Source organism: Brachionichthys hirsutus, chromosome 9 (genome assembly GCF_040956055.1).
Source record: "Brachionichthys hirsutus isolate HB-005 chromosome 9, CSIRO-AGI_Bhir_v1, whole genome shotgun sequence".
Lineage (NCBI taxonomy): Eukaryota > Metazoa > Chordata > Actinopteri > Lophiiformes > Brachionichthyidae > Brachionichthys > Brachionichthys hirsutus.
Window position 1 is genome coordinate 5,188,844 of NC_090905.1, and position 27,095 is coordinate 5,215,938.

Below are 27,095 nucleotides of genomic sequence, written 5' to 3' on the forward strand. Positions count from 1 at the left end.
TGCTAAACATTGGCCACCTAGCACCTCCAGTTTGACAATGGAGTTTCCTTCCACTCTGGTCCACCATCCCTGAACCAGACACCATCCATCTAAGACACCATCTATCAGCAACATACAATGCACTACTACAGCCTCATGTAGTACCCATCACACCGCCTCCGGGGGGGGGGGGTCTATTCCAGGTTACTGAGAGGAGTTCAACAATATACTTTCAATCCGGTTACCATGTCTTCCAGAAGGAAGCAGAAGCTAAGTTCTGAAGCTGCTCAGTGTGCCTGTTTCCTTGTTCTATCACATAGTCCAAAAATCATGTCGTACAAGCATTGCCAACAGCTTTGTTCTTCTACGAACGACGACGATTCACTGCGCCTAGAGTAGTAGTGGTAGAAGACAGGAGGAGAAGACCCTAAAGTCACCTTGGCATGCTTTTTTTTAGCCTGTCCCATCTTTTCCGGCAAAACATTTGTATATTCTTGCTTCATATCAGTCTGACACGTGGTCATCATTTTTCCATACAAAATGTGTTGCAAAATATAAGCTTTCAATGGCTTCAAATAATTGATCTTTCTTTGATCTTTGATAAATCAGTTACAGAGAACATAAAACAGCCATCCCCCAGTGCCAGCAGTTTTTGCTCATTTTGCCCTATTTTCAAAGACCCACAGAATATTGTGTACCATGGTACACAATATTCTAATATGTAAATGAAAACCTATCAAATGAAATATCAAAGTATCTTCTTTCATCAGAAACAAGAACTGTGTTCCTACCGTTTTCTGTTCTGGAGTTTTAAGGCCTGCCCAAACGCATGGGCTACATGCACGTGCAGCCCAGTGATGACAAAAGATCAAAGAAACCAAATGCAATGTGTCATGTGATCCACTAAATTAAAAATAGATACGATTAAATATTTTGATAGAATATAAATCCATCAATCCACTTCATCATTAACTTCTTGACCATTGGTCCCAGTATGGGGACAAAAAAGGATGCCATTCCTGATCCACTCAGGAATGGCATCCTTTAGCTGGACGCAGGAGTGAAAGAACGCTTCATTAAATCACTGGATTAACAAACACTAATCTTGGTAGAGGAATTACATGTGAATCCAGAGTTTTATTGTTTTATTGTTATATCTGTTTTATTTCAATATTAATGTAAAGTTTAAGCGGTGATGGGGAAGCTTTTAACCTCTTAAAGTGGACTCAGATAAAGGAAATGCAATGTGTCATGATCCACTAAATTAAAAATAGATAAGATTAAATATTTTGATAGAATATAAATCCATCAATCCACTTCATTTCAGGCGACTGGGTACGTTCTCGTTACATTTTGAAATGTATTTGCTTGTTCAAAAGAGAGACACACCCTCTAAATCTAGCACAGAAAATCCTGTGACACAATCTCATCCAGCAACAACAATGAAGATCAACATCATTAATTTGCAAGCCTGGGTATGATGACAAAGCCATTACGTAATTTAGGTGCTGTTATGAAATAAGAAGAGGGAAGGGATTATGGTAAATCGTTAGTGTAACAACACTGAGTGTTCAGACGCCTCCCGCTCTCATTGCTCCGGTTTGTGTGCGCTCTGACTCTCCTGTTCTGATTTAGCTAGATAGAAGCTTAATGAATTCTTCCTGAATTACCAGCTAAAAATTAAACGCTAGGAAAAATGCAGCACAACTTCATTTCATTTCACACATACTCCGGTACTAAACGCCCTTCTCCTCTCCTCTAACTGCTTTTCTCAGCATGATTTTCCTTTCAAGCCTCATCTGCCATCACCTTCAGATTATAATTCATGGTTTATATATTGTCTCTCTGTCTCCATGAAGCTGCCACATATCCTTTTGCTTGCAACGTCACTGACCTCCTGACCCCCAGTCTTACGTAACCACAGCAATACCCAAATTAGAACATGGAAAGAAGGAGGTGCTTAGAGCTTAACGTACAAGCACGTAGCTCCTGACGATCTTTCCAGATTAAGGCAGATGGAGTAAACGGGCCTTGCTCTCTCTCTCTCTCTCTCCCTCTGCAATGCCTCCAACTGTAAACCAGAGTTATTGGCGAGTATAGTACAAAATAAGTGTTTGCTGCATGTTTAAACTGCAGTGCATGAATCCAGTGACCATTTAATATCTCAAACTGGCCTATGGCCGACAGCACATAAAAACCAGAGGATTATTTTGCGATTCAGGCTGTGGCTTCCATAATCCTTCATCCTCTCCTCTCCTTCATCCCACTAAATCCTCTCCCCTCTCCTCTTTCAAATGCTCATTAATCTCTCTCTCTTTCTCTCACTTTGTGCATGGCTGTAATCAGTTTTTTTTTTTTTTTTACCAATCTTTCACCTGCATCAGATTGGTATCAATAGGTCAGTGTGCCAAGCTACAGGGTGTTTTGTTCCTCTTACACTTTATCAAAAATAAATTCCTTCTCCTCCGCAAAGTCCTGAATGGTGCTTGGTTTCCAGGCGGGTAACAGTAAATCCATAATGCAAAACGTTCATTCTTTTCTTTGGTTTTGGCAGACAGAATGATCTTATTTTAGTAACCCCACTGAGCTTTTCATCGTGTCACAGGAGCCCACAAAGCAGATGCAGTAGCAAAGGCATTGTTTCTTCTGGAGCTAGATGCAAAAATGAATGTGGATCGTTTTGATGCCTCCACCATTTGAAGCTGTGTGTCTCCAGCTGTCCATTGCATTCTGGAACTTGATGTGATTTCTCAGGAAAGACAAGAGCATTTTCTTCATATTTGGCACAAATAGCCTTTTTCAAGGCTGAACTTAATTACAATTTTGAGATCAAAGGTTACTGTGACCGCACAAAACCAGTTTTTTTGGTCATAACTCAAGAACTCATAATCTAGTTCTGACAAATGTTCACACAAATGTTTAATTAGGCAGTAGCAGCCCTAAAAGTTAGAGATGCAAGCTTGAGGCCAAAAGTTGAGGTAAACTGGATGAGGAAAGGCAGTCCTCGAAGCCCCTTCCTCAATGCCAATACTGAACTGGCCTTGACCAAGACCTGCGCTGGCCGAAATGTGTTTGGGACAGGAACGGTACTGGTATATTCTTCATGATTTTTCCACGAATTAACGAAATGAAAAAAAAATCTCTTTTGATTGGTGGCCAAGATGCACATTTATTTTCCATCCCTACCTCCAGCTAAGCTTCACACAGCCTGTCACTGGGACTCGTGCTGTTTATTTGGTCTTGATGGGCAGTATCTACATGATGGGCAGGCAATTAAATGTGACATTTACCAAGGTGTGTCTTTCCGGGCTGCTTCCTCACATGGTGTTTGTGATGTTGTCTCTGTCTCTGCCTCCATCTAGAATCCAGATAATACTGCCTCTGACAGTCGTGACAGGGAGAAGTGGCCACAGTCATTTGCAGAGATAAAAGGATAAAAGACCAAACATTGATTCAGATTAAAATTTAATCTCAGCCCCTGTTAAGTCAGCGTCTCTCCACCTTGAAACACAACACACAATCTTACAGCCTTAAATCATTCCTCAACCTGTGACGAGACTTAATTAAAAGAAGGTCCTTTCGTTTGAAACGCCGGTCAGCCGTAAAGATCAAAAGAGTTCATTGCCAATGGAGCACTAATCCGTTCCTCTTTTCTATGGCTATGATTCCTGCGGTTAAAGTGATGTCACCTTACAGTGCAAGAATAATGCACTCTGTGACCTGAAGAGAAACACTGGTTTACTTCAGCAGCCTGTGATGCCATCACATGCCAAGGAGGCTATGTTTTTGTCTGATTTTTAGCAGTGTTTATGGAAAAACTGCTGGATGGATGTTGATGAAAAACAATCTGAACCTTCAATTACGAGGTGAATGAGCTGCTTGGCGGAGGTCTGTGCTCTCAGAGTGCTTTTCTAGTTTTAATGGTGCAATTTTTGGCAGAAATGCAATGATCAGTAAGCAGCATTGCCTACTTCTTTGACGATGTGACATATTGGGTTTGTTTATATCATTTCATCATATAAATGGCAATGCTGTATTTCTAGGTATATAGAATGTGGACATCATGGAACCACCTCCACATGGCAATGCACATGGACAGAGGCAAGAAGTAGAAACAGAGAGAGAAAGAAAGAGCAAAAAAGTTCATGTCCACAATCTGAAGATGATACTGAAAGAGGATCTGCTGTTCCCGCTTCCATGACAACAGCTTCCATGGCCCCCGAGCCTCTGGTTTGCTTGTAATGAATCATCTGCCCTGAAGCTGAGATAACACATTTAAAGACCCATACATGCATGCTCACACACACACACACACACACACACACACACACTTTCCTGTGTTGAAGAAATCAGCACCAAAATAACCCAGTTGTCCTGAACTAATATTGTGCCATCAGTTAACATGAGAACTGTGGGTTGCATACGGGCAAAAGCCACTCTGTTGAGGACTTGCTTATCCCTGAATGTGTTTCTGACCTACTTTTAAAAGCGTGGCTCATGCATACATGAAATCACAAGCGCCACAGGCTTAGCAAATTTGAGCAGAACATCGTTACCTCACCACATTACAACATTGATATCAAAAAGCCCGTGGACTTAGTCATGTCTCTCTTGCAAGTCATTCTTGTGTTCTGACAGAAGTATTTTATATTATTTTTTACTTGTTTGAATCTACCATACATTGTGGTTCGATCAATGGATTCTCTGTTGTGTTTTGTGGTGTCCGTGTTCGTCCTCTGGCTGGCTGGCCTACTTTTTCTAACGGCATCATCTCTTTCATCAGTCCATCATTTCCACTGCGTCAGCAAACCTCCAGGCACTCTGGGGATGTGTCGGATAATCAGAGGTCTTTTATAATGGGGTCTTTCATGGGGCCTGTGTTAGTCGCACTTGCATTCATTTTAAACAATATCATTTATTTAAAACTCAGTGCTATAATAACAGCAAACATGTTGCATGCCTATTTAGTCTGCTACGGTTTAGACAGTCCTCTTTTCTCAAAAGAGGCAAGCCTCCTGATGTCCAATGTTCCTCTCTGGGTTTATTAGAGCCATGCAAGAAGGATTGCTTAAAAATGTTCCCCTCCGCAGCCAAAAACAAACGCCTGATAAGAAGTTTAAAATTAATTTTTGCCCCTCATGTAATGCACATGAACACAGCCTTTTGGCACAGCTGCTGTATGCATCAGATAATGAGAACTCACAGAGCTCAGCTATTATGATAAGATCGTTATAATTCTATGTGTTTGTGAACTCAGGCATGAGTATTCTGTCCAAACCAGATTATTACTGTGAACACACACACACACACACAGCAGCTCCTGTTATGCAACTGCATGAGTGAAGAGATTTCAGCGCAGAGCTTTTCATGTTGTGCTTTGCCCTGGTGCATCTTTGCATTGCATTCTTAGCATTTGGTTTTGACACTCCAAACTCCAAACACATTTTGGAAGTATATGAAATTTGTCATTAGTATTTGAAAAAGGTTTTATAGCATAATCCTTTGTCTGGAAACCAGTTAATCAGCAAATGACGCAGATTCATGCTGCTATCTGTTCTTCACACCAGCGAAGGGCCCCCAGACTGACCTTAGAGGCGAAATCAATATCTAAAAATGTGCTAATTTAATTTCCTGCGTATCTGTAATGCTTCCGATGTCAGAGCCACAGAGCATCTATTTCAGTTCCGAAATGACTGCAAAAAAAACATTGAAACATATCTTCTTAGCCAATAGAAATGAGGACACACACAATACAACACATTTCCTGCTTCCTGTCCTGCTTCACAGACTTTGTGATTGTTCCACATCTTGTGATTGCAACTTGTGATCGCATGTGCAGTATGTGGATAAAAGCAGTGAGAATGGATTATGGACAATTGCTGAAACAGAGAGAAATGTGATTCATAATCTTGTAATTGAAAAGAATAAAATATTACTTTTTATATTTAGCCAGATGTATGAAAGGAATGTAGCACAAAACTCAACAGAATTCTAACTTTGACACTGGATGATGCTCAGTTCCTTTCTTGTTACACTAAAGATGATAAAGCTAAAATGATTAAATACTTCATTTACTGTGTGTTCAAGAGAGATAAAAGAATCATAGATTATATCAAGGATCAGGACATTCTAGAAACACCAACACACGCAAACACACAGCTGTTAATCTATGGTCATGGTGACCAGTTGCTATGCAGTGTGGGTGTGGCGAAAATGTTGCTGAAATTAGGAAATACTTTTTTTTACTTGTTTGACTTGTGTGCGACCCAAAAGTACGGTGGCTGTGAGGCAATTACAAATGCTGAACACTTTTCCATTTCAGAAAATAAATTGACAAACACTTTTACATTAGGTGGGTGGCAGAGAAGTTCAAACGACATTTAAAAATTATCTAAGGGAATGTCACAATTCTCTGGTTGACCCAGAATTGATAACGGAAGCGGATCAGTTCGAGTTGTTAACATCAATGGACAAAGATGGACAAACAAACAAACAAAGCACAGGTTTTTGTGATAATAGCCTCATGCTGAAGGTCTTAAACTAAAGAACACACAATGCTCACATGCTACAATCTTTGATCTTCTCTGAGACAGAATGAGTGGCTGAATCTTGAATGCTTACAGACATTCGATAGCTGGCTGTCTTCAGGTCCTTACCAACTATCACATTGTACTTGTGTTGAAACAAACAGTCATCTAGGTAGAACTGCTTGACTTCCAGGTGAGCATGAAGTCATGTCTCACTTTCACTCTGACTGTGGTCAGCAGGCTGTGGAAAGAAAAAGCCCAAGATAAGAGGTATCACAGCAAGAGATCTATAATGGATCACAGCAAGGCTCGCTTTTCAATTAATCCGGCTTGCCTTGTGTTACAGGTATCACTGGCCTCGGGCCTGGCACATTGACCCGTGTTTATAGCCTCAACACATTATTATTATTAATCTCCGAATGAATTAATATTAATCTCCGAATGAACACAAAGAACAGATTGTGCTTCCTTTTCAGCATCAGTCTGTATTTGTTGGCGAGTTTACACCATTAAAACCGAATCAGTTTTTTATTTACCAGCTTGTTCATTCATTTTATGTAACTACTTGTACTTCAGTGTTGAGAAAGCCTCCAAACTCAGTTTATTTGAGCTTCATTCTTGTTTAATTTGTGGTTACTATTGTGGTATAACCGTTGCTCCAAGAGTCAAGTCTCTCATATGATTGGCGACCTCATCAGGTGATGCAAGGAGTTGAAAAAACAAAACAATGTGCTGTCCTGTAAAATAAGCACAAATATAAATAATGATGACACACAGCTCAGTCAATGATCTAGCAATGAGAAACTCCACTCTACTTCAATGCAGTGTTAGATCATGTTAAATTTAGCTTAGCACACATGCTGTAAATAAGTAAAGGTACTGTACACTAAAAAATGCATACAATTGTTTTACTCTTAAATTTCTAGGGCACTGAGCTTGAAAAACTCAACTAATTGGATTTTAAAGTGCAGTTTGAAATACAAACACAGGACTAAGTCAAGAATACATCCAAAGTAAAAGTACAATTGATTTGCCTACAAGTTGCGTAAAGTGATTAGATTTTACAGTGAACAATATTTTTAGTGATAGTGTAGCAGGATACAGATGGAGATCCCAAAGAAGTCAACAGAGAGTTGCTTTATTTAAAAACTTTCGATGCACACAAACCTTGTTTATAAGGAACAAAACTAAAAATGCGTAGATTAGATTAGTATGAAAATAGATTGGGATGAATGGCTAACATATGAAATGTAATGTTATAATAGACGGACAGAGCTGCAGACGGGATGTAGGAACAGGTCATTCATTCCTAACACAAAGAGGAAACAGTGCGGCATGAACGCTTAGGAGTCACTCACAGTCAAGTCACGATGCATCATTTTACAGCATTTTAAATCTCGGCAAAGTTCATCTGCAATGTAGTGACCCTTGAACTGTGTTTCCATGGCAATGCGCTGCTGCCTCGCCAGCACAATAGCAGAGTAATCTCGCCTCGCACAAAGCAAGGCAAACCTTTGTGTGCAGGAGCAAAGAAAAATGAGGACAGCGAAAGAGATTGAGGCACAGATGAATTGAAGGGGGTGTCGAGGGACAAAAGGCCTCACAGATAAAACAATATTCTGCTCTACTTCCCAAGTAAACGCTAACACCCACAAATGGTCATTTTTTGTGTTCTGCAGCTACGTAACTGGCTATAAAGGTGGTATGAATTGATTTGGGACAGTGTTATTATCATCCTTTCTCCATCAACAAAACCATTGATGGAGAAAGAAATGTCACATAACAAAATTGAAAAAGAACATTTTTTTTTCACTCAAATGTATACAAATCGATCTTTCTATTAGCATAATTGTAGAATGTATTATTGTTAACAATGATCAGCGAGAGTAAAGTAAGTAACAGGTGTACATATATCTATGTCGTCTATTTGTTTGAAAACTGTATGTATGTTTAAGTAGATGAATTAAAAGACATGAAGGTGAGTGTTATTTATTAATAAAAACACATAATTTAGGTGACATGGTCAGTTCTGTATAGGTGTGAGTGTGAGAGTGCAGGGTTATTTGTCTTTTGTGTGGCCCTGTGATATGCTGGCGACTCGTCTGGGGAGTACCGCACCTTTCGCCCATTGCCGGCAAGTATAGGCTGCAGCAACACCCGTGACCCAAAAAGCAGATAATGCGGCTACTGTAGATAAGACGATTGAGATCGTCTTGTCTACAAGAAACTGGACGTATGGATGGATGTATGGATGGCTGTCTCCACACCTTCCGCTTTGTGCCTTTCATTATTCGATATGCCCACTTGGGGGCTCTCTGCTCCCACTCAACACACTTTTCCATTCATCGCTCCCCTTCTCATATATTTAGTCTCCTGTGGTTCTCATCTTACCCCCTAATTGCTGCCCCCCCCCATACATATCAATCAGTTTTAATTTAAGACAATCAGTGTAAGCATACAAAAACATTTACAATCTTAAATTTGAAATAATTATGGAAAATTCAAATGTATTTTAGATTGGTTTGATTCTTTTTCAGAGTAAGGTGAAAATAAAAACCTGGAGAGGAGAAAGAAATTAATTTCATTCATTCCTGGATCTATTCTTCTTCAGCAGGTCACGCTGCACCCTGGTGGCAGAAGCTGTCATTACAAAACACAGACAGAACGCAGCTTAGTCAATCCTGACGGGCCACAAAGCTGAACAACATTTATTATGAAGGATTGAAAATAATATGTGAGGTAAAATATCTGATTTAAATTCAGCAACATGTCAATAGCAATAGCAACACGCTGCAGTCAGGAAATTAATAATCTGCTGCCGGTGACTATTGAAAGTTATTTGAACTCTTTTGTTTTTTCCAGCATGTGCTGAAATGTTGATCCCGGCTACATATGGTGCTCATGATCAGCACTGGACAGCTCCATAGGTAGTCGGCTATATATGGAGCTGTCCAGTGCTGATCCTGAAGGTGAACTTCTTCCTTCAACTTCCTTGGAGAAAATGAGTTTGACACCCGTGCCCTAAAACAATGATTTACTTTCTGTTCTGTCAGGTTCTACTCACAGGATTCATTTACGTCAGTCACATTGTCTCATAAATATGATGCTGACTTTAATTATAGTAGTATTTAGTTGAGATCACTCTGCCTAGGGATTGACTTTGTGATTCATTGGAGAGCTAAAAAACAAAATCAAATTGAATTGTGGTAATGTGTGATGAATACCAAATCCTGTTTTGAGCCATGCCGGCAAGCTGCTGCTGGTGTGGCATTGTTGGTGTGTGATTAGCCGTAATGATTGCTAAGGAATACCGGCAAAGACAGCAACTGATCCCGTTTGGTCCTATTTAAATAATGCTAGCTTGTGTAACATACAAAATTTACAAGATAGAGCAGACATTTCTGTTTCCAAGGTAGCAAAAAGAAGAAAACAATCAGAAGAGGTTAAAACTCAAGTTATTAAAGCATTTAGTCATATTTCAGGTAGAATCAGCATCAAAACGAAGCCTGCTCAGACAGGTGTGAATGTCTCAGTTAATATTTAGCTCTTGCTCTTCACTTTGCCAGTAACTGTTAAACGTGTTCAAAGCCAAATTAGGATGCTTTGTGTGGGTTTTAAATGTTAGATGAGCCTCGCCTGATCCAAGGTTTGAAACAAAGAAAGGTCTGAAATGTTCCACTGGGCCTAAAAAAAACACTGAATGTAAGAGCTAAAACCTGGTAAGGCCAGAACAATGCAAGCAAGAACAATAGGACAATGACAAAGCTCAGCTACATCGGCTGCTATCCGCGCTGCAGTGTTTAATATGCCATTGTCAACGCATGGCACCCTTCTACACAGTGCAGAACTATAAAGAGAGAGAGAGATTCATATATATATTGACAAAAAAAAAAGAATGGATTATTCCTTACCTTGGATATAAATATATTGTTATTTGGAACCAAATATTGAGACAGTGAGATGGATTATCAGGAGCTCAGCTGTGGAGTAGGAAGTCAAATCAAAGAGAGTGCCCTCTGGCACTGTTTCAGCCTCTTCATTAATCAGATTCATCCTAATGAGTGTGTGTCTGTGTGTGTGTGTGTGTGTGGCGATGGATGAGGGAGACCTGAGGATAATCAGAGGGTTTGTGGGATGGAGGGACGAGGTACTGCTGCCACACTATTTCACAGGTCTGATGGGACATGGGCCAGATGTAAACAAGCAGTAAGTTATCCCGAAGCTGACACAGTCTCCTTAAATCTTCAAAGGTGTGAATGCAAGACAATGAATTACGCACAGGGTGGGAGGCCGTCGCCGTCCGCCTCCCCTCTGCCCCTCCATTCCTGTCATTTGAGTGCTGCAGCACCGGAGGACTACAGTGCCATAAAGCATCAACGAATGAGAGCCCCTGACAGGCCCTCACCGTCCCCCACCTCTCCACAGATGTGAAATGGGCTGATGGCCTCTCCAACGAGACGAAGGGCTGGGTGGGAGGACAGGCAGAGGAAGAGGAGAGGACTGCAGTGACGAAGGTAGGCGGGAGTTGGAAAGATGGGCAAATGTCGGTCTGCCTTCAAGTTGAATAAACGCATCCCTTGCCATTAAAATACGTGCGCTTCTTTTTTGTGTAAACCTGCTAACAAACAAACCGACAGCAGTGAAAACACACGAGGAAATAAATTGAGGAAGTCAAATACAAGTGGTCAATGATGGCCCCTTAGAGGTTAATGTCTGAGCACTTTATTAGAATAAGAAAGTTGACAGAGAGCAAAGTCTCCATGCGGAGAGAGAGGCAGAGCTCAGTACGATGTGGAGAATGTTGCATCACTGCTTGTGTGTGTGTGTGTGTGTAGTATATGTGTATACTGTGCAGTTGTTGGAGGGAGCATGCATGTTGATTTTTTTTGCTTGACGACAGACAGATTTCTTTGCGGACACAAGCACACACACACACACTTGTATGTACTGTACAAATTCACACGTCGCTGCGTCTGTACACACAGAGGCCGTGTCGCCATGCAGCTACTGCACTTAAATTACATGTAAGCATCAAGGTTATGTACACACAGCAAGGGCACGTGTGGTCGTCCTACGACAGCCTGCCTCAGGGGCCCCTTGGTGGCGACACCAAAGCCACGGGACAGATGGCTCCTTCACAGTTGCAGGAGACTCCATTCCACAGAAGAAAGGTAGAATCTCTTTTTTCCCCACTCTACTCTGTATGAGTTCATCTTCCTCCTCCTCCTCATCTTCAATCTCCATCCAGCCGCTTTCAGATTCAACATCAAAACAGGATGCAACAGCTCAGTGCTGCTCGCCGTACGGTTTCATTGTCACTGTCAATAATAATCATGATAGTCATTAGGTTATTCATCATTGTCATCGTCAAATCTGGCACACCAGATAATTGAAATTGAAATCATATACAAGAATATTCCATATAATTTCAAAACAAATATATACCACAGAAACAAACTATAGAAATAACAAACATGACAAAAATAAATGGTCAGTGTTGACTAAAACACGTGTACAACTTCACAAAAATTCACACGCCGATTTTGTTGTCGTCTTGTTTTTGTGCTTTTCTTCCCTCTCAGATGCTTTCTGCTCCCAGAGTGTGCTGGTTGATTTAACAAAAGTCAGCTTCTGGATTCTTTCTGGGGGTGTAGAGCACATACAGGCCAGTGGAGCAGGACAAGGTGGCAGTTATTGGCTGGGGGGGGGGGGGGGGGCATCGCATCACTGGGGATACACAACAAAACACACAAAGGGACGGTCTCTATAACAAGCACACAACCCGTTAAGGGTTGAAAAATCCAGACAGGATTGCAAGCATGGAAAGAGGTGCGTGTGTGGTGGGGGTGGGGTGGGGTAGGAATGAGTAATATATATAAAAAAAAAATCAGAACAATTATTTCTATGGAAATGAAAGCAATTTCCTGCATGACAGACTTTGAAAATGGCAGAAAAAAAAATTAAGGGGTTGATGTAAAATAAAGCAGGATTTGGGGGGATTAGGTTGATTTCTGTTAGTGTGACCGATTCTTTAAATGAACCAGCTAACCTCAGCGGAAAAGGCAGACTTACATTGGGAAGAAATGTTACGAGTGTGTGTGTGTGTGTGTGTGTGTGCACAGATAAAGCGTAAGTCTTTTAACAATAATAGGAAATAAGAAAAGTGGGGGTTTGCAAGAGTAGTGCAGCTGATAAAAGAGGAGTGGGAATGAGGTGTGCAATGAAGAGGAGGAGGATGGCTTAAATAAAGGGGCCGTTTTCCATGCGATTACTTCGTGCATTCTTTAGCTGCTCTATAACGTAACACTAAGATATTTAAATCAGACAGTCTGCAGTCTATTCCTAGAATCAGTCGCTGTCGGCTTCTTTTTCAAACGTGACCTCTTTTTCTGATCTTAATTCAATTGCCTTCTGAATTTGGTTAAAGGGCCGACAATATTTATGTGCATGCATGTGAGCGTGTGCGACCGGTGGGTCGTGGAGGGGCCGGCTGAACGTGCCCCCCAGCGCCCCCCCCCCCCTCCACCTCTCAGTGCTGATGTGTCTGTAGTAATCGTCTCACGCGCTCATCAGGCCATTAGAGGGCCGGGAATGTACTTTGTCTAATCAAGCATGTTTAGCGAAACACCAGAGGAGATGCAGAGCGAGGGCACGGCTGGTTGGGAAAGACAGGACCTCACCCACACCCACACCCACCCACACGCACCCACACGCAGCACTCGGGCTCAGTGATGGAGACAGAGAGATGAGGGTCTGGACCAGTGGGGCGGTCCACGCCTTCAATACTAATGACCTGTTTCAGGGTGGAATGTGTAAAGGAGACGTGGCACTAATGTGGTGAGGCACTAATGCAGTAACATCATGCTCACCCGCCTGACCTCCTCCTCCGTCATAAATCTTATTCACTGCCCCGTCTCGTGCAGCACCTCCAGCTTCAGCTGTTTTTCTTTAGTGCAGGGTAATGAATTCTGCTTTGATACCAACAGGAAAGTCACGGTCAATTGTACCAACCCGCCAGCTTGTATTGAATGATTTAGGATCGTTGTGGTGATTTCGTGACAATTCTCAATCTAAATTATGCTTTACTTCGACGAGGCCGTCGCTCTCTCTGTTGTCGTAGCGTTTCTTTTTTGTAGAGAAACCAGATCACACTCATCAAAGGTAATCAATAAACATTTGCGTTGGTCTTAGTGCTGGAACATTTCAAGCAACATCCTGACCTAGAGCCTTCATTAGCCAACGTTTAAGCCATGAGAGGGCAGCAGAAACAAGCTGTGACCCAACGGTGACATCTCTTTAAGGCCCATGTGTTCTACAAAAGAAGCATTAGAAAAAGGTTTCCCATTCAAACATCTAATCTACACCTACTACAGCTAATATGGGGAGCATTAACATCACTATGTGGAACGTTTCTACCTCCAGCACAGCTGTGTTAGCTTTGTCTGTGGGTCCAGCCTGTCAACCGGAGCCTGGTCTGGTACATAGGGACACTTTCTTCTGAGCGAACTGTGTAGCTATCATCTAACTCAAAGTTAACGCAAAGTTAGAGCCCTGCTCCTCTAGTTTAGCTCCACTCCTTTGTCTAAAAAGCAGTGGTTTAAATATATTTTATGGCATCCACGTCTCCTCCGCAGGGATACGACACTGGACCGCTCCACGCAGCTTTGAAGGCTCAAAAGAAAACGCGAAGACAGGGCTTAAAAAAGAAGAAGGGTGAGAATGAGGCGGAAACTGGTCATCGGTGCACTCAATATGAGTAATGCATTCATGGACACAAACCCGAAGAGACCCGCACACAAAAACACAACCACACCGTGACCCAGACGGGGGGAGGGAAAACGCTATCTCTGGATCTACATTTGAATCAAGAACGGGTGAGAACAGACAAAAACAGAAAACATCAAAAGATCGGATTGAAAGAGTAATTCCACACCCAAGAATACACATGGCCATCTGGGTTTCTCTTTTTTTTTTAAAATCCTGTTTTGTGGTGAAACACAGCGAAAGACAGAAAAGGGTAAAGCCACAAGGGATGACCATTGTGACAGGGAGCAATGCCACAACTCTGGCCTCGGCCCAGCTTCGGCCCTTTCCAGCGAACAACCGGAGTGGGTGAAGCGTAAGAGATGCCCGGCCCTGGCGGTACATCCCACGCCACGGATTGAGCCGCTGTCCTCCTCATTGATATTCTCCTATAGGCGGTGGCGCTGGGCTAGGCCTCTGACTCTGAACGACTATTTGTTGCCGCAGTCTCCTCCTGCCTCTGGGGCACAAAGAGGCTCAGTGTCGGGCCTCAGTGTCGGGCAGAAGAGTCTGAAAGGAGCTCCCAAGCGGCCAGGCCCCACAGACGCAGTCAGGCAGCCACGGCTCACATTCCCTCCTTCAAATGGACTGCGGAGCCCAGAGGGGCCTCAGGTCAGGTCAAGCAGACTGGGACAGGGAGGGACAAATGGGGTGGGGGGGGGGGGGGGGGGGGGTATTGTTCATGTTCACCGCGCCCAGCTTTCTCTAACATTGCGTTCTTTTTTTTAATATAAATTAGTTGTATTATAAAATATAACATTAAACTGGCTTTATCTTCATTGTTATGTCTTTCCCGCTTATTATTATTGCTTTCTTTTTTCTTCACAATGGCTCTGACAAGTGCTGATTCTGAGGTACTGGGAATCACAAAAATAACAACGGGGATGCTTCACTAGCCACGGGTCAACCATCCAAAGTCAACGAGACACAGAGAGTAGCAAAATCCATCTGACTCACTGTGATTGGTTTACAGAAAGGAAAACAATGCTTACATCAATCGCCTCCTGACACAAAGGCCAATATTCAGTTATAGTTCACAGTTAAAACATGACAGGATGCGAGTTGGGGTTGTTGTTTCACCTCAACGTTCACACAATCACACCGCATTATCCATTACAACAGTTTTAGTCTAGTCTGAAATCCATAGTAAAGCACATTGCTGTCTGCTGGATGCCAATGGCACAAAAAAACAAAAAGGCAGAACAAAATGTACACACTCAAACAAGAGTTATGTTGCCAAAACAGTGAACAATGGCTGAGACCTTTCACATTTGGCGCTGCAAACAAAATTGTCTCCCCCCCCCCCCCCCCCCCCCGGTCCCCACATGTTCCTTGGAGAAGTCTCTGCTTCTTTTGCACCCCTGTCTTTACCTTAGATTTGTCCTGTGGCGCAAAAGGCAAGCTCCTCGGGTCGAACCACTTAAGAGAGTGGAGGGGTGGCACCTCAGACTACCAGCAGAGGATCATAGAAGTGAGGAGTTTCCTCCTCTTTTTCCAACTCTCTCTCTTTGTTTCTTTTCTGTCTCTCTCTCTTCAGTCGCCTGAATGACATCAAGACATTGAATGACAGTGAGAGAGGACAGACGGGGTAAGGTTGGACCGGGACGGTGAGTCTGAGGGGTTGATTTATTCCAGTCTGCAGTCGGAGGCTGTGGGTGCTCAGAGAGCGCTTACTGCCTGGGCTCTGCTTTGCCTCACTGACCGCTGGGGGTGCGTTCCCCCATGCTCTTTACCAGGAGATGACTGAAGTCAGCCAGTTCTCCCAGCACCCGAGGCCCATGCATGTCTGGCCTGATAAGGCCCTGACGCTGGGGATGATAGGGCACTCCATTGTTGCTGTTGTAGTTCAGCGCCTCGCGACTCCAGCGGGGCTCCCCGTAGTCCAAGTGGGGTGTGGGCGCGGACACCACCCTCCGTCGGTCCGGTGAATCCTGTGGCGTGGCCGGGTAGATATATTCTCCTGCCGAATTCCGCAGGGCGCCGCCGGGACGACTTCCACCATGCTCTCCTCTCTGGGTGGCCAAGATAAGGTAACGCTGGCGCTCAGCATGTGGGGGCAGTATGACCTCCTCCGGCTCCTCTATTCGGACCATACCTCCGCCACCTCCAAGGCCATGCAGGAACTTCGAGCTCAGATAGATGACAGAGTTGTTGGGGCAGGGTGTCCCCACGGCAGTAAGGAAGGTCTGACTCTGGTCCCAGTCGCTGTCCGGAAGACGCACGGCCCTCTTCTGCTGCAGCGGGGTCTGCTCTGGCGTAGGCAGCAAGCCCGGGTCCATCTCCCCTTTAGGCCAGCCGTTGGGCGTAACAAAAGGGTTGTCCGCGTGCGAACGCCGCCTCTCACCGCCGCTGGTTCTTGTTACACTCATTACCGAGCCACTGTGGCCCTGTCCCAGCATGCTTTGCTCTTTGTCGCTTTTGCGCCGGGCACCGTTGGCGCCGGACCCTCGCGCGCGGCAGTGGCGGTGACTCATGATCCAGCAGACGGTGAGGCCAGACAGGATGGCTCCTGTGGCGAAGGCTGAAACAGCAGAGACGACCAGGAGGTTTACAGACACCAGGCCGTCGGGCTCCTTGATGAACGTCTCTGGAAGCAGCATTCCTGCAACGGGATGAGGGGAAGCCATCAGTCGACCGGTGGAACCACCTCAACAGCGTTAACCGCGTGGGAGTTTAAAAACAGTGAGACAAAACGGCCTATTTTCCCTTTCCCCTCCGTGGGTGGTAATTGTCGTTTGCGTTCCATCCAAGGTAGCTCTGGCTAATTGCCTTCATTACGTAAAGTGGATAGTGAGTTTAATAGCGGTAATAACTGTCTTCCTGACCGAGAACACCTCTCAAATACAACATGTTTCACAACATTAGCTTTAACGGCGGGTAATAAGTTAAACATTTTACCATGGAAATCTGTTAAGTCTTCCCACGCCGATGTTTGTGTTGCTTACATTTCTCGTGATGTGCGACTTTTCAACTAACAACAGTACGCATTATAGTCAGCCGGTTCTCTGGACGGCGCCGAGGCCGGACGCTGAATGTGCAAACGCAGTAAAGGCCTGAAGCGGCGAAGACTTTGTGAGGCTGAGCTTAAAGCGTCGAGTTGTTTAAAGGTATATCAGCTGAGGCAGAAGTTAAAAAAAACATGAGGTGAACGCCCTTCTGAGAGCGCTGCTGATGAATTATTGAAGATATGAATACAACTCGACTAGAACCCAGGCTGCACATGGATCAATTAGGAAACGCCAGAAGAAAACGTGTTCTTTTCTGCATGAGCTCCTGGGACGGCGCTGTGCTGAGGGAAACAGATTGGAGAGGAGCAGACGAAGGTAAGAGGAGGACGTTAGGGAGGGAGAGAAAAGTTGCAGAAAGCAAACATCTGGGGGCCTTAGACAAACAGTAATACTTGTTAAATTACAGCACAAGAGAGGATACCCCCCCCCCCACACAAGGACAGCGACATAAATCCTCTCTCACAGAAAATAAATGTATGCCATTAATAGACTTTGGGAGGCCACTTACTCACTTACACAACAGACGAAAAGCAGATGGAAGAACTGGAGGAAGGAAGAACGCAGCATCAGCCGCAGATTCACACAAACGCTCCTGATAAATGACTTTTATTAACGGGCAAAAACTGAGGTGTTTGCGGCGCCTTAATGCTCGTACAGCCTGGTGGTTAATTAATGTGGCCTGTGGCTTGGCTTCGTAAAATGTGACTCTGCACACTTGACAGTCAGCTGAGGAATGGCAGCTGAAACGCTGAGAGACACCGCTGCCCGACTGAGCAGGGCCGGAGGCAAACATGCACACATCAGAGAGGCAATTGACCAAGAACTTGTGAACAGCCGAATGTATTCCATCTTTTTTGCTCACACAGTATCATCAGCACAAGTCCATACTCTCAAGAAGTTCTCCGTTCAAAAACAAATGAGATCTGGCATAAATCAGCCGGCTTTGTTGGCCAATCAATGTCCTGTTCAGCTACAATTATCCTTTATCACCAATCCAATAAGGGCAGTGATGCACACCAATATCTGCTAATGAAGTGACATCCACAGTTCACCATCACACAAACCCCTTTGAATGACTGGATCATATATCTCACGAGAGGAATCGTCATTGGAATACAAATCTGAATACTTTATTGATCCCAGAGGGGAATATTAAAGCCTTATAATATTTATCTTTGGATAATATTTTTCCATATATTATTTGGATCCGAAACAGGAATGCTTGGAAGAAAATTTCATTTTACACTCTCCTTAATTACGTTTTCCCAGTGGTAGTATAGTTCCTGCCGCTGTTGCTAAGACAACTGGACCCTTTTTTCTTTTTCCTGCAAGTAGAAGCCACCTACAGCTCCAGACAAAGGCCTGAAAGGATACACGCAGGGCTTTGAATTTCGCTGGGAGATTCAATGCCTGGTGGCCGAAGATCTTGAAGATGATGTTTAAAGGTACAAATAATGACATAAAAAAAAAGAAAAGAAATTAGAATGATCAGTTACATCAAGATGACACATTATCTAAAGTTTAAAATCTTACAGCCAAATGCGATACCCAAACTTAATTGCTCAATATCTCACGTCACTGCTCTGAGTGAAGTTTACAATTCCAAACTCATGACATATCTTCACTTTCTTCCTTCATGCTGTCACACAGCTCATGCTGAAATATGCTAACGTACACAAGCGTCAGTCTTTGTGTATTGATTTACACACCCATGTCTGCCTATGTTTATATTGAATTTTTTTTACTGGAAGGCCTTTTCTCCTCGACCACAATCTTGGCATCTTTGCTGCAGCAGCCTAAATACGGGCTCGATTCTTGGTGAGTTTATTTTCAAGTTTCAGGCCAATATTTAATTTGCAGAGTCTGCCAGCTTCAATCATATTATTGCTTCTCTCCTCAGTAAATGGATGTTCCTGGCGGCAATAGATGCATAACAGAGAAAGGCATTTGGAGGTTATCAGCATGTTCATCTGCACACACACACATACACACACACGCACACACATACACACTGAGTTTGAAAGCTCAGGTAATGAATTGATTCATTTCTTCAATAAACCACAGTTCGTAAACAAAGATAGAACATGGTAACCATAGAGAATCCAGAACAAGGTAGCAACATAATGGAGTAAAGGCACAAATATCCCCTTGAACTGGTCACATCTGGAACTGCTCTCACTCTGCGTGTGCAGATATTTTTCTAACATTTACCTCGACAACCTCCCGGTTGCTGTGACACTTCAGACTGCAGCGTGCATGGTGCAATAACACCGCCGTGATCGTGCAAGAGGAAAGGTCTTGACTTGTGCTGGTGTGAATTTCTGTGCGTGCGCTTGTAGAGTATAGAGAGGAGACAAAATGGCCTTCTCACACTCCATATGCCATCTTTTCTCAGTTTTTCTGTAATACTGAAACTCAGATAAGCTATTAAATTCTTGAATCTCTTTCATTTCCCATGCCTTCCATTCTTTGACACACAAGAGAAGAGGAAAACACTTTAGCCAGTGGCAATGAACCAAAAAAGCAGACAAGAATGAAAGAACAGATGGGAAGATTTGGTAGGGGGTCTCTCTGTGACTGGAGGCAGGCTTCCCCAGCGGCCTACCAAGAGGTGACAGTAGAAGTAGCATCTTGGGTGCTCACTCCTCCCTTCGAATCTCCTCTCCTCTTCCAATCCTGCTCCCTTATTAAAGCTTAATAGAAGCCAACGGGCTTGCCTGTCAGCCTGACGCACACCGAGCTGCTTGTCTCAAGGCTTCCAGCTCCAATTACAGTGGAATGAGAAGAGGAGAGGAGAGGAGGATGAGGGCTGAGAAAGGAAAAAGGACAAGAGAGGAGGATGACAAACAAAGCAGGTGAAGGGATGAGAGGAGGAGACGCCTGAAGAAGAAATAGGAGATGAGGGGAAGGGATGAATGAGAATAAATAAAAAGGCTATTTGGGATAGCTTATTTTGTGTACAATTTACTGATTTAATAGACTGTTTAAAGGTATATCCACGCCTCTCTCTCTCTCTCTCTCTCTCTCTCTCCCTGCAACACTCCGTTTGAGCACCAGGGGTGGCATCATGTTGGGAGTAACGGCTTAAAAACAATCAAAAGACAAGCAAAGAAACTTATGCTCACAAACTTTCAAAATTAAGGTAATTCCTGCACGATCCAATTTAATATTGGATCGCGGTGCTTTCTGTACGCAGTAATCGTGGCAGCTGTGGTCATATTGATCAGAGTGATTTTTGTGGAAACATATTCTACTCTGCCTCCACCCCTTCCCGCCATTCTGTCTGTAAGGACGGGAAATTAATGAGGAGCCCTGCTAGCTCCATGGCCGCTGTAAAACATTTCCCTTGATTAGAGCGCTGACAGAGGACTTTATGAATCTGCGCGGCCCATGCGCACAGTTTGGCAACACTTTTGACAATAGCCTTAAGAACATGTGTGAGTTACACAAAGACCGAGAGGCAGATGAAGGGCGAGGCTTTAATGTGCCATCCAGTGATACTGATGTTGATTTTCCAAAGGATAATCATGGTTTCATACATTTTTTAAGTTTAGTGCATCATTTCCACTCGTATGATCGTATTAATCATAGTCATTTCTCCTTTGGGAACAGAGTCTGGCTTTGATTCTTACATTCAGACAAGCTTGACATTCTAAACTAGAATAATTTAGCGGACCACGAGCCAAATCCAGAACTGCCGGGCCTCTAGAGACTGCGCCCTGGAGACCTGATCTATGAGAGACATTCATGTCTGCTTCATGATTGGTCAGACATGCAGAGGTGAGGGTAAGAACATTTGAATACTTTTCCAACATTGTCAGATAGCATGTTAAAGCTAAAACCCTTCATTACTGATCAAACTGACCAAAAAATACCAAAATGAGGCCTATATTACTGTCTGAAACTACAATTACCATGTTATGGTTATGTTGTAGCCTGCTACAGTACATCCCATTCATGCTACATTTTATATCCAGTCCCTCCAGGTTGAGTATTATAAAGAACTAAAACATTATGTGGATGTTATTGCTGAAAGTGTGTGTGCATGATTCCACGGATTGATTCTGGAAATGTATATTCTAGAGATTATTGTTGCAGAGGAGTACAAAGAAATAAGCTCGTGTCACTTGGGGCAATGCCCATTGTCTAAAGCTGACAGTCAGCAAAACAATGAGTAATGAGCATATGGTGTCCGTTTTCATTTTCCTCCTTTGTTTACATTCACGTTTTTGAGGAACGAAGCTGATAAAGATGTGACAAATTCTAATATGTGGGTGTTTAACACTGATCTTCATCTGGCAGCACGAACGACTTTTGCAATCACCACAGGGTCAAGGTGAAACCAACACGATCGCCCCTCTTTTCCTGAGTTATGCCGTTAAATTGTCCCAAAGATGAGATGATATCATGGGAAAGTTGATCTTGCACCTATTGATTGTCCATCATTTTGGAGGTGTGGGAACCTTTAATATAACATATGCATGATTGAGTTCTGGTTTTGTGAGGCATCTGTAACAGGTGGCAAGAAATTCCTTTTTGGATGTTCCTGCGAACGAAAGACAGGTGGACACAGAAAAAAGTGGACGACGTGGAAAAAGTCCCGCGGTCGCCGGCACGAAAGCAGAGAAAAGCAAAACGCAAAAATGGAATCAGGAACAAAGAGTGGCGTGACTTTCCATGCTGGCTTTGATTACCGTCTGGAGGTGTTAGATGAGACATTTGGTAACGATTTTCTCCATAATTTCCATAATCAAAAGCCTGCAAGAGAACTTTAACGCAGTTCGAGGAGCTTGAGCTGGAATACATGCATTCGTAACAGAGCGCATCAGAACAAAGAACTTCCCAGCGTCCCGGTGGACCTGTCAGTGCCACAAGCTCACAGTTCGGAGCTTGATAGGGTACGACTGTGTCAGCGTGCCGCTGGGCCCGCCACTGATGTGAATGCGTCTTTCATCTGCACAATCCGCCACTTCTCTGAATGTCGATGTGTTTATGCGTGAAGTTACGACATGGATGCACATGGCGAAGCATGTGCAGCACTTTCTGAATAAGTGTACGTCATGTATGAATATGTGCGTGCGATCGACGCTTGCGAATGCGTCCAATGGCTGCACCGATGGCTGAGGGACTTGTTTTTTCCTGTGGGAAGACTGGAGGAACCATTTTGTTTCTCATTTTTAGTCCATCTCCCTCCTTTATGCTGCCTGCCTTTTTTTTTTTATATAAATATTTTATCTAATCTTTTATTTCAACCAGTGCTTCCCTCACTTTTCCATGCACAGCATTTCAGTGCTCGATAACGTTGTGTGCTGTGAACATAAATCAGATGCGCGTTTGAAAAACAAATAAGCTGAGAATGAATTAAGATGCTTTAAAAAGGAAGCATAAACGCTGCCGAGCTCCTTGCTAGGTCTGACTCTTGCTTGCTCGTAAACCATGTTTACTCTCAGGATGATTGTAAAAACCATTTCAGTCCCTCCCAGACAGCATTTTCCAGAGCACAGCTGAAGAATAGTTCTGCTAAAAAAAAACTTGTGCTTGACTTGCTGCCGACTGATCAATATGTTAAAACATTTATGCTTGCCAGCCATGTGCTTGCAATTAAAATCAAATCCACACCAGAGAAACTGCTGCTAATAGATTCAAGTTTTCAGCAGGGTTGAATAGCGAGGGAGGATCAAGTATTTTATTCTGGTTCAGATTCCTCATAATTACACACCTGCATGATTTTTATGCTGCCTCTAAGTTACTCATTTCCAATTCTAACGACTAAGTGCATCTTATTTGTTTTTAAACTAATCTCGATTCTCTCGCTTTCCTGTAAAGAATGATCTACAAGACTACAAGTTGCTTTGGAGGAAGGGTGCATGTTAAAATCATCAGAAGACGACTGACTCCATCCTGCTGCTGTAAATCAAAAGCTACAGGACTTCTTTTTTTTGTGTTCCCACCAATGTTTTTCCCACAACTTTTGCAGAAGTGCTGCTGTCGGGAACGTTGCTCATCGAATCGGTGGATTCAAGTTATATCAAGAAACCTTGTTTCGCCAATTGAGCCAAGCTAAATGGTAAATGGACTGCACTTATATAGCGCCTTTCCACCGCTTCGCGGCGCTCAAGGCGCTTTACATGAGGCCTCACATTCACCCAGTCACACACACATTCATACTCCAGTGGGCGACTGCTGCCATGCAAGGTGCGGCCAGACCCACTGGGAGCAATTTGGGGTTCAGTGCCTTGCCCAAGGACACTTCGACACGCAGACAGTCAGAGCTGGGATTCGAACCACCGACCTTCCGATCACTGGACGACCCACTCTACCAACTGAGCCACAGCCGCCCCATCAACACGAGGGAGCTGTTAGCAGTTTCAGCTGCATCCAGACACTGTGGTGAAATCAATCGTTTTCCATATATGCTAGTGTGCATTAGCGCACATGAGTCTATAACTTATGGGTTATGGACCTGGCTCAAGTTTCTTCTGGTAATTGATATTCTCATCTTCGGTGCAAAGCCAAAAGCATTTATGCAGAGAGAAATATGAATCCCCACAAACATGTGACGCACAATAAATTGGAGAGCAAGTCCACATAGCATTAGTCTAAGCATCTTCATAGTTAAATGGCTCTCTCTCACTCTAAAATAATCAACCAGGCAACTTAATCTTTCTCAAATGCTACGTCAAAAAAATTCTTCGTTTCAGCGTGTGGCCTTATTCTACGCCCCCACCAGCTGAAAACACATGCCAATTTGTTTTTATGTTCAGATCTTAAGCGCTGAGTTGTTGGAATCTTTCCGAATACAAATTTCTGAGCAGTATGATTAAACCATCAGCCCTCATGTCGGGGCAGCACACCATCTGGGTGGCTGATTGAAAGTACTCTCGCCACATTCGTTCAGCCACCCACCTGCTCTGCTAATTTACAGGCCGCCTTTAATTAAACGTCTCCGCTGTGACATGGGCTAAGACCTCACGGGTAGCCGGCGCTGCCAGGGCGCATCCTGTGCTGAAGGATCCCTTACAATCACAGCGGCTGTCAGCTAACCCAGACTAAAGAGAGTTCAAAGTGATCAATACTAGGTGATGCAAACAAATCTGCAAGGGAACGTGACAGACTGGCAAAGAACGTTAGGAAAAAAAACAAAATAATAGGGAGGAAGTGTTGGAGGAAAAGAAAGATAAATGAAGTGGAAAGGAAAGCGATTGAGACAGAAAGAAATGTGACCGAGTGAAATATTGAGAGAAAGGGTAAGAAAAAGTGCACTTGTGTTATTGATGTGTTGGAGGAAAGGAGGAAAAGCGTTGTTTGATGCAGGGAGTTAACTTGCTGGGGTCGATTTCTGTCTGGATGATAGACAGGGAAACAATCCCCGGTGGGGTGATAGGAGAGTAGCTACAGTATTCTGGATGTCACCCCGCAGGCCTTCCTGTTGAGGAATTGCACAACACCTCTTGGTCCAGCCCACACTTTATGGGGCCCAGTTATGTAGCTCTGACCACAGACGATCCCGGGGCCCTTATTCTTCATCTTCCCCTCTTTCTGTGTGTGTTTTAAATTCCTCTCATGCAAAGTGTCTGGCGGTCGCTGATGCAGACATTGATCTGCTCCAGCTGCTGTTTGTGCATTTGTGTTAAAAGGCTCCAAAACAACACAGAAAAGTGACCCGGTCTGAAGATGTGTGAAAGGAAATTGTAAATGAAGAATTTCAGTGCCACTCTCGACACATCAAAGGCCTTTCAGCAAATTAACAAAACAAACAAAATAGCATCAAACAAAGTTCATATTGAGAACTTCCAATTGAGCCATCTAAGGCTTTATGATGTATTTTACCAGCGTATAAAATAACAATTTGAAAGGCCCCCCGTAGGCGCCATGCTGGTTCCATGAGCAAGGAGCAAATGAGGACGTCAAACTGTGGAGATTGAATGTTCCTGTGACTGTGGGGGTTCTATCCGTGGTCTCCGGCTTCCCAAGACACTCAAAAGAAGTGAATTGCTTGTAGGTATGAATGCGAGTGCCCTGTATTTAATTGGTGACCGTGGTTTACCCCGCCTCTCGCCCAGTGACAGCTGTGATAGCCCCCCTGCCGCACTGCATGGCCCTGCAATTAGAAAATGGATGCATGAATGATGTAAGAAACATATGTGGAGAGAGAGAGAGAGAGAGAGAAGCAAGATGTCTCAATCAGTGGAAATGAATGCACTACTGCACCAATGTCCAATGTCCAATGCATTCATGCTGGATTCACAAACAAACAAACAACCCCACATACCTCATGAAAATCCAATTCTGAACTCTTCTTAGCAGGACAAGGGTTTAAATGCTGGTAAATGGAATACTAGACTGCAACATTAAGATGAAGGCTATATTTATACAATGCTGACCACCTAAATCTCCCTCCGACCAGACAGCGAACGATGACAATCCGCCTACCGCTTCCCTTCCTCCACTACAATGCAGAAGTACACACATACGACATTTATCATAAGGTGCGTTGGTTCTCATGTTTCATCAGCTATTCCCCCCGAGGGGATCAGCTCTGCTCTTCAAGCCTCTTAGAAGCTCCACAGGGTGCAAGAGATGCATAAGTTAGAGTAAAGTCTTGTCTGTCTGCAGAGCTCCGCATGGCACTTCCTCCATCTCTAGTTGTCTGTTCTACAGCTTGCTCACTCGCTCGCTCACTCACTTTGCCCTTGGTGCCTTGCAGGAGCGACCGGGGAAGGGGATCGGAGAGGAGGACGGACAACTGCAAAGTCAAGGTTACCGAGTCCTCTCTCAGTCGGAAAGAGGAAAGCACACCAAACAAAAATGAACTACTCGAGCAAATGCTGCCCTCGTCCTCACTTCCCTTCTCTTTTCCTGCCTGTCGCCCTGTTGGAGTTCAAGCTAGAGGACAAGATAATTTATCATGAGCAGACTTATGATCCTGTTGCTTTAACTAGCTTCCATGTTAATACAAAGACCTTTGTCGATTTTATAGGTTCCCTCTCCTCAGCCTGAACTCGGGCCGTTTTCCAAGCCGCAGCAATTACCCTGGAATTAGATGAGACCACAGTCGTAAATTCGGCAACAAATTTTCTTTCCTGTGCAGAGCTCCCTCACAACGTCGCAACCACGAGAGAGGCAGAGTCGATCCCGACTCCGCAGTGATTGTCATCCAGAGTTATCATCGCCACAACAAGGAATCTCAAATCTGCCTTCGCCTCATTTATGTTTCAGTGGACCTCAATTATTGAGTGATTGCATCCCGCCGTTCCAGTCAAAACACTGCCTTTCTCCTGGAAATATTTTCACGGTGCCATAATTGCATCCATCTGTAGCTACACCGCGGCAACACTCGCCGTGTCATTACGGCCGAGTGAGCTCGCAGCAAACCGCTTGGAGGATGAGCGCGAGCGTCAAAGCTGTGTGTTCGCTTGTACCACCTGCACCACTACTACCCCGCCTCCTATTTGATGGCTGGTTCAACAGAACTTGCTGACTAGCTGTCTGTGCAAACACAATTTGACTTGTGCCCTGCAAACAGGAGAATAAAAAAGAGGGAGAATCAAGTGCTCGACTTTTCGGAGGATTCCAACAAAACTATTTGAATGTAAGAATCCACTTCCTTTCGAGACCCTCACGGTAAAAAAAAAAGTGGAGTCGGCAGCTTGACAGATCATTTAACTCTTGTTTGCGCTGTAACTGATCAGCTTTTCAGCGGGGGTCACTACCCGGAAAAACGGAGGACAGCTAATCAACACGTCCTGATATCCTGCCGTAAGAGGATCTGACGGAC

At 43.8% G+C, this 27,095-nt stretch overlaps 1 protein-coding gene across 1 annotated transcript in view; it reads right to left on the bottom strand.

The window, feature by feature from the left end:
- Positions 1–15,896: 15,896 nt before the first annotated feature.
- The window catches only part of sema6bb (sema domain, transmembrane domain (TM), and cytoplasmic domain, (semaphorin) 6Bb), a 94,282-nt gene continuing 83,083 nt past the window's right edge, over positions 15,897–27,095 (bottom strand). Inside the window, exon 17 of the mRNA XM_068743103.1 lies at positions 15,897–16,911. Within this exon, the coding sequence (XP_068599204.1) occupies positions 16,004–16,911 (908 nt within the window). The 3' untranslated portion in view covers positions 15,897–16,003. The remainder of the gene's footprint in view (positions 16,912–27,095) is intronic.